Source organism: Phoxinus phoxinus (genome assembly GCF_949152265.1).
Source record: "Phoxinus phoxinus genome assembly, chromosome: 1".
Classification (NCBI taxonomy): domain Eukaryota; kingdom Metazoa; phylum Chordata; class Actinopteri; order Cypriniformes; family Leuciscidae; genus Phoxinus; species Phoxinus phoxinus.
Window position 1 is genome coordinate 14,577,078 of NC_136876.1, and position 12,432 is coordinate 14,589,509.

Here is a 12,432-nt window from a genome sequence, read left to right on the forward strand (position 1 = left end):
GACTCGGACTCGACAAAGGTGGACTCGGACCCAACACTACTTTTGTTATCAACTTCTTTATTTTTGAGCCTTAAGAAGACTTTTTTGCAATCTTTTAATTTATTTAATTACAAAATAATTCGTTTTACTCTCAAACTCAGTATGTTTGATTGAATAATAAAGACACAAAGGAAACTCCATAGTATTTCACTCAAAGTTGGGGCTTGTACTTTAAGTGACGCTACAGTGACGCAACTTCATTAGCTACTTCAAAGGCAGCACACGTCATATTGCGAAATATACTTTCATTTTCAGACGTTCTGTCACGTACTTTTCTCCAAACAACTTTTTTATCGCACTTTTATCAAGTTGTAGCCTACTTGAAAACATGGGTATGTACAAATCTATAATGCATTTAAGTATGTTACTGAAGAAATTATTTGAAATCATGCAAAAACGAAAGTTCGCTAAGGGACTTTCCTTAACACGAGAAAACATATTTTGATTAGTAAATAATTGTTATGGATATCGGCTGCGAATGAACTAGCGCGTGCTGCACTTTATAGTTCTCGTCTTAGATTAATCTTGTGACAGCTGTTATGCTGTTTTCATGTGGTTTAGAAACTTTCCGTGCTGACAGCTAAATGTATTCAGGAGAGTGACAACGAACTCTGAATATAATATTTTGAACCCAGGGCCGCTGGAATAGCAATAGCATATTGAATATAGATAGGCCTATATATCGTCACCTTCCTAAAATAATTGTCTTCATTTGAAAGTGAAGCTCCCGGTCTCTCTTTTGAAACCAACACGGAAGTGAATTAAACGGCAATTCATCGACTGGCCGCTTGAGGCTGGCTGCAGAAGTGAGTCAAATCTGTATCTCCCCCATGTTAAAATGCCCAACTTTACAGCAGAAAAAAAAAAACATGTTTACAGCCTGGTTCTCTATGTGGCTTTGGTCTATACAGCTAATTTTGCCCTTCATGAAAAGTGATTTTTTTATAACTCATCCGTTTAAATTATATTAAGCCTTAAAGTTCTACAGTGTTATTTTGGTGTCATTCAGATAGTAGTTTAGTTTTTATTCATATTTTGAATTTAGAAGATCTTGACCAAAAATGTATGCACCTCTTGTTGGAAATAAATGTTGTGATGCATTTCCATCAAGAGGTGCATACATTTTTGGTCAAGATCTTGTATGACAAGCACCTCCTCCAGCACTTCCCAAAGGCTTTCAATGAATTTAAGGTCTGGACTGGCAATTCATCTGTGAAAATGATTCTTCATGCTCCCTCACAAGCATTATTTCACAATTTGAGCCTGATTAATCTTGACATTGTCATCCTGGAATATGGCCATGAATGATGAGTCTTCCTACATTGTTTAGGAAATTAAAAGTTACACACTCCATCAGTCAGTGTTAGAAGAACTATTGCCAAACATATAACATGCTAGAAACAAAAAAATCACTACAATAATGATCCAATCATAGACTCTGAATTTAAATCCAAACAGTGACTTTTTTGACCAATATATATATTTCAGCAACTAGTTGAAAATATCTTCTTTTGTGGTTAGTTATTTTATCTATGTATTTATATTATGTGTCTTTCACAATGTCTTTTTCTTTAATAGATTAGCAGCATATACTGAATTCGTCAACCCCTGTCAGTGCCACTCTTAAAATGGCAGCAGTCAAAGGGAAAGCTCTGAGAAGAGGCAGCTTTGGACATGACAGACCTAACAGTGAGTGGACGAACAAATCAGAACATTTGATAAAATGCAGTTAATATGATCAATAATGAATTTTCCACATCTCACAGTGAGCAGTGAAACACCATTGAGGATGCTGGTCTTTGGCAGCTCGTGTCGTGATCAGATCTCACTCACGCACTCTGTGTTGGGGCCAGACGTCTTTACGGCAGATGAAGTCAATATTTCAGCTACCAAGAAAAGTGCAGGGGTTGTGCAGGAGAGAAACATAACCCTGGTCAACACACCAAATCTTCAAGACAACGACTTGCCGGACAGTGTGCTTCACAAGGAGCTCAGGAAGGCGGTGTGTTTCTCTTCTCCAGGTCCTCATGCTGTAGTGATTGTTCTAGACCCTTTTCATTTGACCTCTGACACTATGAACACACTGAAGCCTGTGGTGCACCACTTTGGAGACCGTGTCTTGATGCACACATTAATTGTTTTATACCATGAGAGAGGCCTGACATCCATAGAGGATGAGGTTAAGAAGAACAAGAGCTTTAGAGAGCTTGCTGAGAAATGTGGCCAGAACTATCTCTTCTTCAATGAAGAAATAAACCAGACTGAAGGCAGCCAGACGCATGCATTGTTTGCCAAGGTCGATGAGATGGTCTCGGAGCACGGGATGTTTTCAAATCTGGAATTTAAGGATGCAGAAAAAAGAATTCAGACGGAGGAGCGTTTCCTCAGAAAATCAAAGGAGAAGGAGATCAGGGAGACGTGTAAGGCGCTGGAGAACGAACACTCAGGGGACGCACTTCTCAGTGAGCTTATGAAGTATGAAGGAAAGGTACAGGTGGAGTGCAGAGAGAAAGCAGAGCTGGCTGTCGCAGACAAGCTTGGCTTCACGGTCAGACTTGTTGATTACGCTGTTGCAGTTGGAAAAGGAGCATTTGTAGGCGCACTTCTTGGATTTGCGATAGGACATGAAGGTATGGCAGTAGGAGCTGCTATTGGTGCTGCTCTGGGTGGTGTACTTGGAGGTGCAGCTAGTGCGGCATGGAGCTACATTTACAATTCCTTCACAGATGCCCAAAAAGGGACTGCATAGTGCATCGAGTCAGCCTCGGGCACCACTGGATCTTCTACAGACTGTGTAGGGCTTTTCACACTGGGCTTAAAGGAACACGCCGACTTTTTGGGACTTTAGTAGAAATTACTGCTCCGCAGAAGTAGCAGTGCTTCGCCTTCTGAGAATATAGTTCCCAGTATGTATACGGTTAGAAGATGGCGGTGTCTTATGTGACCTTGTTATTTGTACACGCTGGGACTATACAAATCACAACATGTAAATAAGAAAATGTTGGCGTTATTTTGTCACTTATTGGGAGCAGTATGCTAGCTGGAGCCATTTACCTCCAGTCTTTGTGCTAAGCTAGGCTAGCGGTGGGTGCGTCAGACAAATTTATGGTACGCACGGAGATGAAAAGGGTATGTATGGACTTATTTAACTCTAGGGGATACTGTGAATACAGTATGCAGTCAGTAATATGAAATATGAGGATATGTAATGCTAGAAGCTTTATGACGAGTCAGTGACACTGCACCACAAATATGCAAATAAGAACTTTAACCCAGGGTTTAGGAATGTATAGTAAATGTCAGTTTATGCAACCCAGGATTAATGGGTTAACCCTGGTTAAATTATGAGCAGTGTGAAATGTAAAGCAAGACAACCCATTACTCCATTTACACAGTATCCCATAGAATGACGCAGGATTAACTATTTTAAGTGTGAAAAGCTTTACACGTCGTCTTGACGTAAGGAAAATATGTTTTTAATCTGAAACAATGAGTGATTTTGAGTCAGTGATCCTGAGTTCTAGTGGTCCACAAATGTTTTAAACTGCAGCACAAAACCGGCCCATACCCAAGCTAGTTTGACTGTGTTATGATGACAGGGGAATAGAGTGTCAGATATTGAATTACAATATAGATGTGAGTGGGTGAACAGAAGCAACCATGACGTAGGTATAAGTGCCAAAAAGACATTAGGTTTTATTAATGAAAAGCTGGAGCCGCTAGACTGAGCTGTATTGAGCTTTTTACAGTATTTATCAAAAAAGACAAAAAAGAAAGTAATGCCGTCAAATCAAAGAACAATTCAAAAGCTAACAAATATTTTCCTTAGGGTGTGATTCCCAATCCTTCTAATCTGCCTACTAAAAGAAAAATTTAGAAAACAAAGAAATACTTTGGTGTACACTACGCCCTAAATAATCTATCTAGCTAAGGAAAACACAAAAGTACTGTACAAGGGGTGGCACACACTTCTTACCTAGTGCATAACAGACACTACTGTACGTGCGCCGCCGTGTATGTCGTGCAACCAGTTGTAACTTTCTATTTCAGGTTGTAGTTCTCAGCATGCTGTTATGTTTGACACTAAAAAGAGTTGATGTTGAAGTTTTTGTGGTCACCATTGTGCTGAAGAGTAGTGCTGTGATTAGGTTGTGTTTGACTGTCTGAAAGTATAACTGTGCTATCCCATGACAAGTCATATCTTACTTATTCAGTTAATTTACATACTAAATATGTTATGTTCTCCATGCTTTATCCTAGCTGTTGAATTTAATGAATTGCCTGGTCCACAACTCAATTACTTGGAACAACCTTTTTCTTTTTGAGTAATTAACTTGATGTTTATGATGAAATTAAGTTCCTCTAACTCAACATAATTATTTTTTTCTTTTTTATTGTTGAGTCAAAAAAAATTTTAAAGTGTAGGAAAACATTTGAAATTAAACTGAGTTCAGAACAGAGAAAAATATTAGAGCTATTTATAAATTGACTTTGTTCAATCAAGTGTGTTCTGATTGGTCTGATATCGGCAGATCAGTAAACCAATAAAAGTGTTATGACCCAATAATCTTTACTGCTGCCAAATGGCCATATCTGATTGTGATGTCTATATATAGCCATTATTTTGTAATCAAACCGGAAATCGGTTGCTGGTCTTTAATGATAATAATGAATTTACATCAAAATATAATAAGGATTTATGGTGATATTGTCCTTTTTTTTCCTTTCATTTTTTTTTTACTGAAATATTTTTTACAAAGTTGTACATTTGATATTTTGTCTAAATAATAATTATAATAAAATCTACTACAACACTTCAAAGCTGTTTGATTGTATAATGTGGTGATGTGCATGACTCAGTGTAAAGTCCAAGGCTCCTCCCCTCATTGCTGAAAACACACCTGTGTCCTTTATGATCCAGTTCACTCTATGAAACTCACCGTAAGAGACGTGAACAACTCCCTTCATGCGCTGAAGTACAGGTAAGATCCAATGAGATTACTGTAACCTTTGTCTTGTAACTTTAAATGTTAGCTAACAATGTAACGAGCAAGCTACAATACAGATTTATTAATATCCAACTGTGGTAAATATTTTAATGATGTAAATGTATAATAGAGTTCCAGTTTGAACTGTGCAGTTAATTTTTTTAAAGTTCAACCAGTTGTTAAATGTTTTTAGCTACTGAGATACATGTCTGAAAATCTGTCCCGAAACCTGCTAGATAAATATTTAGACTCGTCCTGATGACGACAGGGGTTTCTGGTTGAGCTTGTTTTTCCCCATACCACACTGTGTTGACTCTGAATAGAGGACTGTGAAGATCCCCATTACACTGAATGGAATGCCACACAGACTTATTATATAAGCGCTTGCAAATATTTACAGAGCACAATAGCTGAAGCTTTGCATGATGGTCAAGGCAGAAAGTCGAGTTAGGTAGAGGACAGCAGAATGTGTTTTTACCCTGGTATTTTGTGTTAAATGAGACTGATGCTTATTGACAAGAATTGTCTGATCTCTTATCTTAGCTAAAGTTTTCGTTCATTAGATCACCAGTCCCTTATTCATAAGTATTGGGATAAAACAGACTACAGATGTCCTATTTGGTCACACTGAGGTGTCTTTAGTGCTATGTACTTGTAATAATTAGGTACAATGTAGGCTTCTTATTGTGTTGATGTTGCAAAACAACTGCTATTGAGGAGGGCTACGGGTTAGGTTATGCACAGGTTTGGTGGTATGGGTTGGTTTAAGGCTGGGTTAAGGTGTAAGTGAAGGGTCAACAGTGTAATTGTTATTACAGATTAATTACTTTTTTGTTGTTGTTGTAAAAACATGCATGTACACAATAAGTGCATTGTATCAAATGATTCTAGTTAAAGGCACTTGATTAACCCTTAAATGCATGAATGTTTCGCCAATCATTATTACATATTCGGGTCTTTAGCGACCAGGGTCTATATCCAACACGGATGGATCTCTAGCTGTCGCGATAATATAAAACTCTCCAGATATTAGAGTAACAAATACAGACGAATAAAATAAAGCATATTTTGTCAACTTTTGGAGCTTGGAAGGGTTCAGTTTGAGCAGATGTTTTACACCATCATCACTGTCCTCGTCAGAGCTCATTTCCCAGTACATTAAGCATCTGGATCATATTCACCATCTTAAACATATTCTCAAAACTATCATTTTCAACATCTTCAAAATCAATATTTTGACCGCTGACGGCTTCTTCACCAGATCCACCATCAAGTGACAGTGACTCTAATATTTGATTTGATTGTTTTGCTGATGGTACTTCCTATTCTTTTGTTTTCTGCCTGCGGTGACTATGAGTGAAACATCACTTCATCATTGTGTATCAGATATGAATGTGAATTGCACTTATTCAGGCATCAAAGAAATTGTTCTGCAGAAAAAAATATACTCACACTTTTACACAACTCGGGTTGTCAACGACCCTATACATTTTTTTCTTTTATATATTTTTTTCTTGTTATGTTGTTTATGATAAATTGAATGAGGAATACTAAGAAGGTTGATGTCTAACTTAAAAAAAGAATGAGGCGGAGGGTATTAATGACATCCCGGGTCACTTAAGACGTTCAGGGGTTAAAAGTGGGAACCAATTTTTATAACTGTTTTTATAATTAAATGTGATTTGCAATACCGAATAGTCGTGATCTTTCAGGGATGGAGTCTAGCATGAGTCTCCTGTCCGAGAAGCACTTCCTGTGCTCTCTGTGCGAGGACATCTTCAGCAGCCCAGTGACAACACCCTGCGGCCACAGCTTCTGCAAAATGTGTCTGCGCACGTACTGGAGCCGCAGCGGGACAGAAGAGTGTCCGCTCTGTAGGAGGGCCTTTGGCTCCAGACCACGGATCAGTGTGAACCGCATACTGGCCGACGTCACCGAAAACTACAGGAAGACACGCATGGCTGCTAAATCAAAGTTTTTTAGTATGGATGAACTTCAAGATGAACCTGTGAGTGCATCATTTAAAACAATTAAATCATGTTAAATGATACCGCATTCCTGACAACAACTTACAGTAATTATGTGGTTTTGTTCTTTACTCATGTACTGCAAACAGAAAAATGCAGGAGAGGTGGATCAAATGATTCAGGAGAGAGTTCAAAAGATCGAGAAACTTCAGAATTCCTTAAAGTTCCTAAAGGTGCGTGACACTGCGTTTAAAAACATGATAACAATAAATAAAGAGCAACTGTTTTATATTTGGGTGAAATATTATTTTAAACTTGCTTGCGAATCACATTTTTTGAACCAGATTTATTACAATTATTTCTAAAAGAAAACCGGTTCTTTCTCGAAACAGAGCTCATGTCTCCGAGAGGTTCAGGAAAGTCAGAGGGTGTTTTCTTCTCTGTTGAACGCCTTAGAGAACGGCCATAAACTGGTAGTGGCAGCAGTGGAGCAGAAACAAAGAGAGGCGGATAAAAGAGTTGAAAGACTTGTAAAAGACCTGGAGAAGGAAATCCTTGAACTGGACAATGGACACGCCAACACAGAGCTCTTGAATGACAAGGAGCGTCTTAAAAAGGTAATCATATTTATTGTTTTGTTTGCTAGCATTCTTTCTTTTTGCTTTGGGTTACTTTCTTTGTATGCCATTATGGTAATAGCAAAGGAATTGTTCTCCCCCCAAAATTTTTTCATCATTTACTCACCAAATGTTGTTTTAAAACCCGACCGTATACTCCATTTTTTTCAGTAGAGCATGACATTTTTTTGAAGAATCTTTTATTTATTTATTGCACAAGTCATACATAAATGTTTAATCATTCATTCATTCATAACGTGCATGACGTGCATGATCACGTCTGCTCCAAAAACAAACAAAAAAGACTTGTAAATTCTTGTAATTTTTCTGAAGTCATGTAAAAGCTAGAAGCGAAGTAAAGACTGCAATTTACATTCTTCTTATCATTAAATTTCCACACTGACATAACTCTCATGTCTCATTCTCCATCCCACACTGTAAAACCCAACAAGTTAAGCGAACTCATTTAATTTGAGGAAACTTATTACCTCAATTTAATTAAGTTAACAAAAAACAATAGTTATGAGTACTATGAACTTATTTTAATCGAGTCCACTAAACAATGATATTTTTTAATACGCAATTAAACTTTACACTGCATTTAAATACTTTATATAGCTGAAACCTCACTATATTGAGTAAAAAAATTGAAAAGACTAACTTTAAATGAACTCAGAGCACTTGCAGTTCCTGCTAGCTCGCAATATCATATACAAACTCAAATCCAATGAGTTAAGCTAACTCATTACATTTGAGGAAACTTATTACCTCAATTTAATTAAGTGTATAAAAAACAATAGTTATGAGTACTCTGAACTTATCTCAGTTGAGTTAAATAAAAGTATACATTGCAGTCAAGAAATTAAGTGATTAATTAATTGATGAATTAAGCGATTAGTGAGCATTAATTATGAACACCTGCTGTTAACAAGCAGAATCACTGAAGGAAAAAGAAACACAATAACTACAACTGACTTCCAACCACAGCCTTAGATGAAATCAACTTAAGATCAAATATGTTTAAATCTCTCAAGTTCTCAGCAGAAGAGGATTATGACCCATGATTATCCAATTAAATCTGTGGGCAAAGAGACACTTTACGTGGCTTTTCAGTCTGGAAATTCATGTTCAGTCTGTCCAACGTAACGCTGAGGTCACCTGTCAAACCACTACACAAACAACATTAGCAGCTTCACTTATTACTAACCAGTTTTACTTTTGTCATGCATCTACAGAAGTTGTTATTGAGAATGAACAGAGGTTTAGATGATGATGATTTATTGAGTTTCATTTAAAGACACCATGATAGTGGTCAGTGTTTGCTTTAGTTGGGCTCTTGACCCTTGACTTTATAACACCAGATTTTCTTCTGGCTGCTGTAACTGAGTGTTTATATAACACATTTGTTATGGCACATAAGCCAAAAGAAAATATAAACATGTTATTGCGTTTAGATGATGCAAATCAACATTTAATGACTTGATTTTCTGATCTTTTCCAGAGCCTAATCTCTGTGTAAACAGGTGATATGTTACTTGTATTGTTTGTTATAACAGAACTCTGATTTTACTGTAAGGTCCATTGAAATGACAATATGATTTTTAAAACCTCTATGGTTTCATACTGACTTACACAGACATCAAGAATGAGCATATGAATCTCAACAACGGTGACCAATAAAAAAATATTCATGCCGCAATGTGTGCTGGGAGCAATGGATACATTTTGTATGATGCTAGTACCCAGCATGCATTGCAACATGAATAGTTTTTAATGGTCACCATTGTTGAGGTTCATATGCTGAATCTTGATGTCTGTGTGAGTCTTTGAAATACAATACATTTTTTGTGAAACTTTTTGTGCACATTCATTTTGTAATATTATTCATATTGTCTGATGAACATAGAATTGCTGGCGCTTATGCTGTTGAAACACAGTTTTGAAAAAAAATGATTAATATGTTGCCCTTTTTATCAGGGATTAGACTCTGAATAAGATCAGTGAATCAAGTCACAAAATGATCTATTGTCATCATCAGTCCTCAACCATTTATACACAATCAACAATTTTCCATGACTTTTGTACCATTACAAATGTGTTATATACACACAATATAGCAGCCAAAGAAAACCTTATGTGGAAAAAGTCAAGGGTCAAGAGCCCAACTAAAGCAAACGCTGATCTCCATCATGGTGACCTTAAACGAAACAAATCATCAACATCTAAACCTCTGTTAATTATAATAATAACTGTATAATAATAATAATTCAAACTGGTTAATAATAAGTGAAGCTGGTAATGCTGTTTGTGTACTGGTGTAATCCTCCTCTTTTATCTTCAGTTGATTTCATCTAAGGATGTGGCTGGAAGTCAGTTGTAGTTCTTGTGTTTCTCTTTCCTTCAGTGATTCGGCTTGTTAACAGCAGGTGTTTATCACTAATCCTCAATCATCACTTAATTATACAATTATTATTCAATTATCATTCTGGGATATAGAAATGTTCTATAACTCATTCAGTTTGAGTTCAATTTCAGTCATTCAAGTTTCAATAATATTTGAGTGCAGTGAACTCAATTTGATTTAGTACATATTACTGTTAGGTTTTACAGTGCATAAACGCACACACATCACATTCGGTTGTGAAATCAGCACATTGATTTACAGTGAATCATGTTTTAAATATCAGTCTGATCCTCTCACAAACCTCACGGCTTCAGGAGGCTTGGAATATAATGCATGAGTCATAGTACATGTACTAACATAATTAAGAAATCACCAGAGCAATTGCTCACACATAGTTATTGCTTTCATGTAAAGCAACATGCAGTAGTCTAATAGTCTCTTGGCCCTTCCTCGATCTAACCACAGGCTCTACTCTTCAGATAAGACCACCACATAACAGAAACCCCTGCAAAATCCCCAATAAACAGAACATTAAACACTAGATCTCCTCCGTTTCATTGTGTTTTAGTTTAGTTTCTTGTTTGTTTGCCTGTGTTCACGATCCTTATTAGTTTCCATGGTTTCTGATTTTCTGAATTATTTTTTAGAGTGTTTATATATGAACCTTGACCTTTCATTTTATGGAAAAGAGCAGTGTGAAATTCATCAAATTTTTCCTTTTTGTTACATGGGGGAAAAAAATGGATTTGAAAAAACTTGAGGGCAATTTTCATTTTGGGTGAACTATTCCTTTTGTATTGCATAGTAAAGAATAATCAATCTATTTTCATCTACAGAGCTTCGGTCATATACCGCGAGCAATGAGAGACTGGTCTAAAGTCACACTGGAGACTGATCCTTGTGTTGGCGTCACCAGCCAGGCTGTGGTTGACTTCATGGATACGGTCATGGCGGAAGCTAAAAGACTTTCTAAAGCTGGTATGATTGAAATAACACTATGCTTTTGCCTGTTAGTACTAAACATATTTCTCACAGCTTCGACCATTTATCAAACTTATGGGTTTTTTTCAGTTAGAGATTTTAAACTTCCATGTTTTGGGGTCAAAAGCTGTACAATTTCAACGTTTGCTTCTTAAAATGGCCCATAACTAATAGAAGCCTGTTTCTGCAACGGAATAAAAAGAGTTTATATCTCCCAATTCAGACCTTTTTTTCAGAATCGTGAGTTGTAAACTTGAAATACTGAGAAATAAAGTCAGAATTGTGAGATATAAACTCGCAATTGCAAGAAAAAAGTCAGAATTGTGAGATATAAAGTCGCAATTGTAAGTTTCCATAAAGTCTGAACTGTTTAAGATAACTTGCTAAACGGTGACCTTTGAGTGCATCTTAAATGTAAGAATGTAATACTTTTAGCACGCTAGCATCATTTTTTTATGCCATTTATGATTCATGTGCAATTTGTTACTTTTCAGAACTGAAGAGGCTGGAGAAGTACTCAGGTGTGTTTTCATTGATGTTTTTATAGAATTCGTTTTTTTCTGTCATTATACTAGTTTCTCTAAGAAAGCCAATCGTCTGTCTTCATTTTCAGGTGATGTTAATCTGAATCCCCGGACAGCTCACGCTTACCTCTACATCTCTGAGGACCGGAAGGAGGTCAGACACGCCAATAAGCGACAAGAAGTCCCAGAGAACCCCAAGAGGTTTGACCGGCTGGCCAATGTAATGTCCAAGGAAGCCTTCAGCTATGGAAGACACCTTTGGGAAGTGGAGGTTGGAGACAAGACTGACTGGGATTTGGGCGTAGCCAGACAATCTGTCAACAGAAAGGGAAAATTCACAATATGTCCAGCCAATGGCTTCTGGACGCTTAGCTTGAAGAATGGCACCCAGTATGTTGCTAACACAGTCCCACCAACTTCCTTTAGCCTCGGTCACAAGCCCAAAAGAGTGTCTATTTACCTGGACTATGAGGGGGGACGCGTGTCTTTCTATTGTTTGGATACTGGGACTCATATCTACACTTTCAAAGATACTTTCACAGATAAGCTCCACCCCATCTTCAGCCCGGGACGACCCCATGGGGAAAGGAACACTGCTCCCCTTATCATCAGCAGCAGCTGTTGCAGCATCTGAAACAATATGCCAGCTTTCACTTCCTTACCACTGCCGTTATAGGGTGCAATCATTACAATTATTATATTCCGTTTTATTTATTACTGGTGCTTCTTAAAGCCTTATTTTAATTACAGACATGAAGTATACCTCAAACTGTGCGAGTTTTTCATGAGAGGTGGATATTTTTTTAGGTGATCAAATTCACGCTTGCTGGACAATATAAAAATCCCATTGACTTGCATTGAAGGAGGGACTGAAGCCTGAATTTAGAGACTGGAATATCACTGAGACCCGGG

At 37.2% G+C, this 12,432-nt stretch overlaps 2 protein-coding genes across 3 annotated transcripts; both read left to right on the plus strand.

The window, feature by feature from the left end:
- The first annotated feature begins 245 nt into the window (after positions 1–245).
- LOC306992317 (GTPase IMAP family member 7) lies at positions 246–4,857 on the plus strand. 2 transcript variants are annotated; one of them, XM_079601048.1, is made up of 4 exons: positions 267–371; positions 759–845; positions 1,618–1,728; positions 1,806–4,857. In XM_079601048.1, exons 3-4 carry the CDS (start codon positions 1,668–1,670, stop codon positions 2,786–2,788), a joined length of 1,044 nt encoding a protein of 347 aa, XP_079457174.1. In that variant the 5' UTR covers positions 267–371; positions 759–845; positions 1,618–1,667; the 3' UTR covers positions 2,789–4,857. The 2 variants fall into 2 exon arrangements, with proteins under 2 accessions (XP_079457173.1, XP_079457174.1); XM_079601047.1 differs by lacking the exon at positions 759–845 and having other exon boundaries at positions 246–371.
- Positions 4,858–4,948: 91 nt separating this feature from the next.
- btr02 (bloodthirsty-related gene family, member 2) lies at positions 4,949–12,154 on the plus strand (the record flags this gene model as incomplete). The annotated part of the gene is made up of 7 exons (XM_079600921.1): positions 4,949–5,021; positions 6,740–7,035; positions 7,144–7,227; positions 7,387–7,611; positions 10,852–10,993; positions 11,491–11,517; positions 11,610–12,154. The coding sequence occupies exons 2-7, from the start codon at positions 6,742–6,744 to the stop codon at positions 12,152–12,154; spliced, it is 1,317 nt and encodes a 438-aa protein (XP_079457047.1). The 5' UTR covers positions 4,949–5,021; positions 6,740–6,741.
- Between the last annotated feature and the right edge of the window lie 278 nt (positions 12,155–12,432).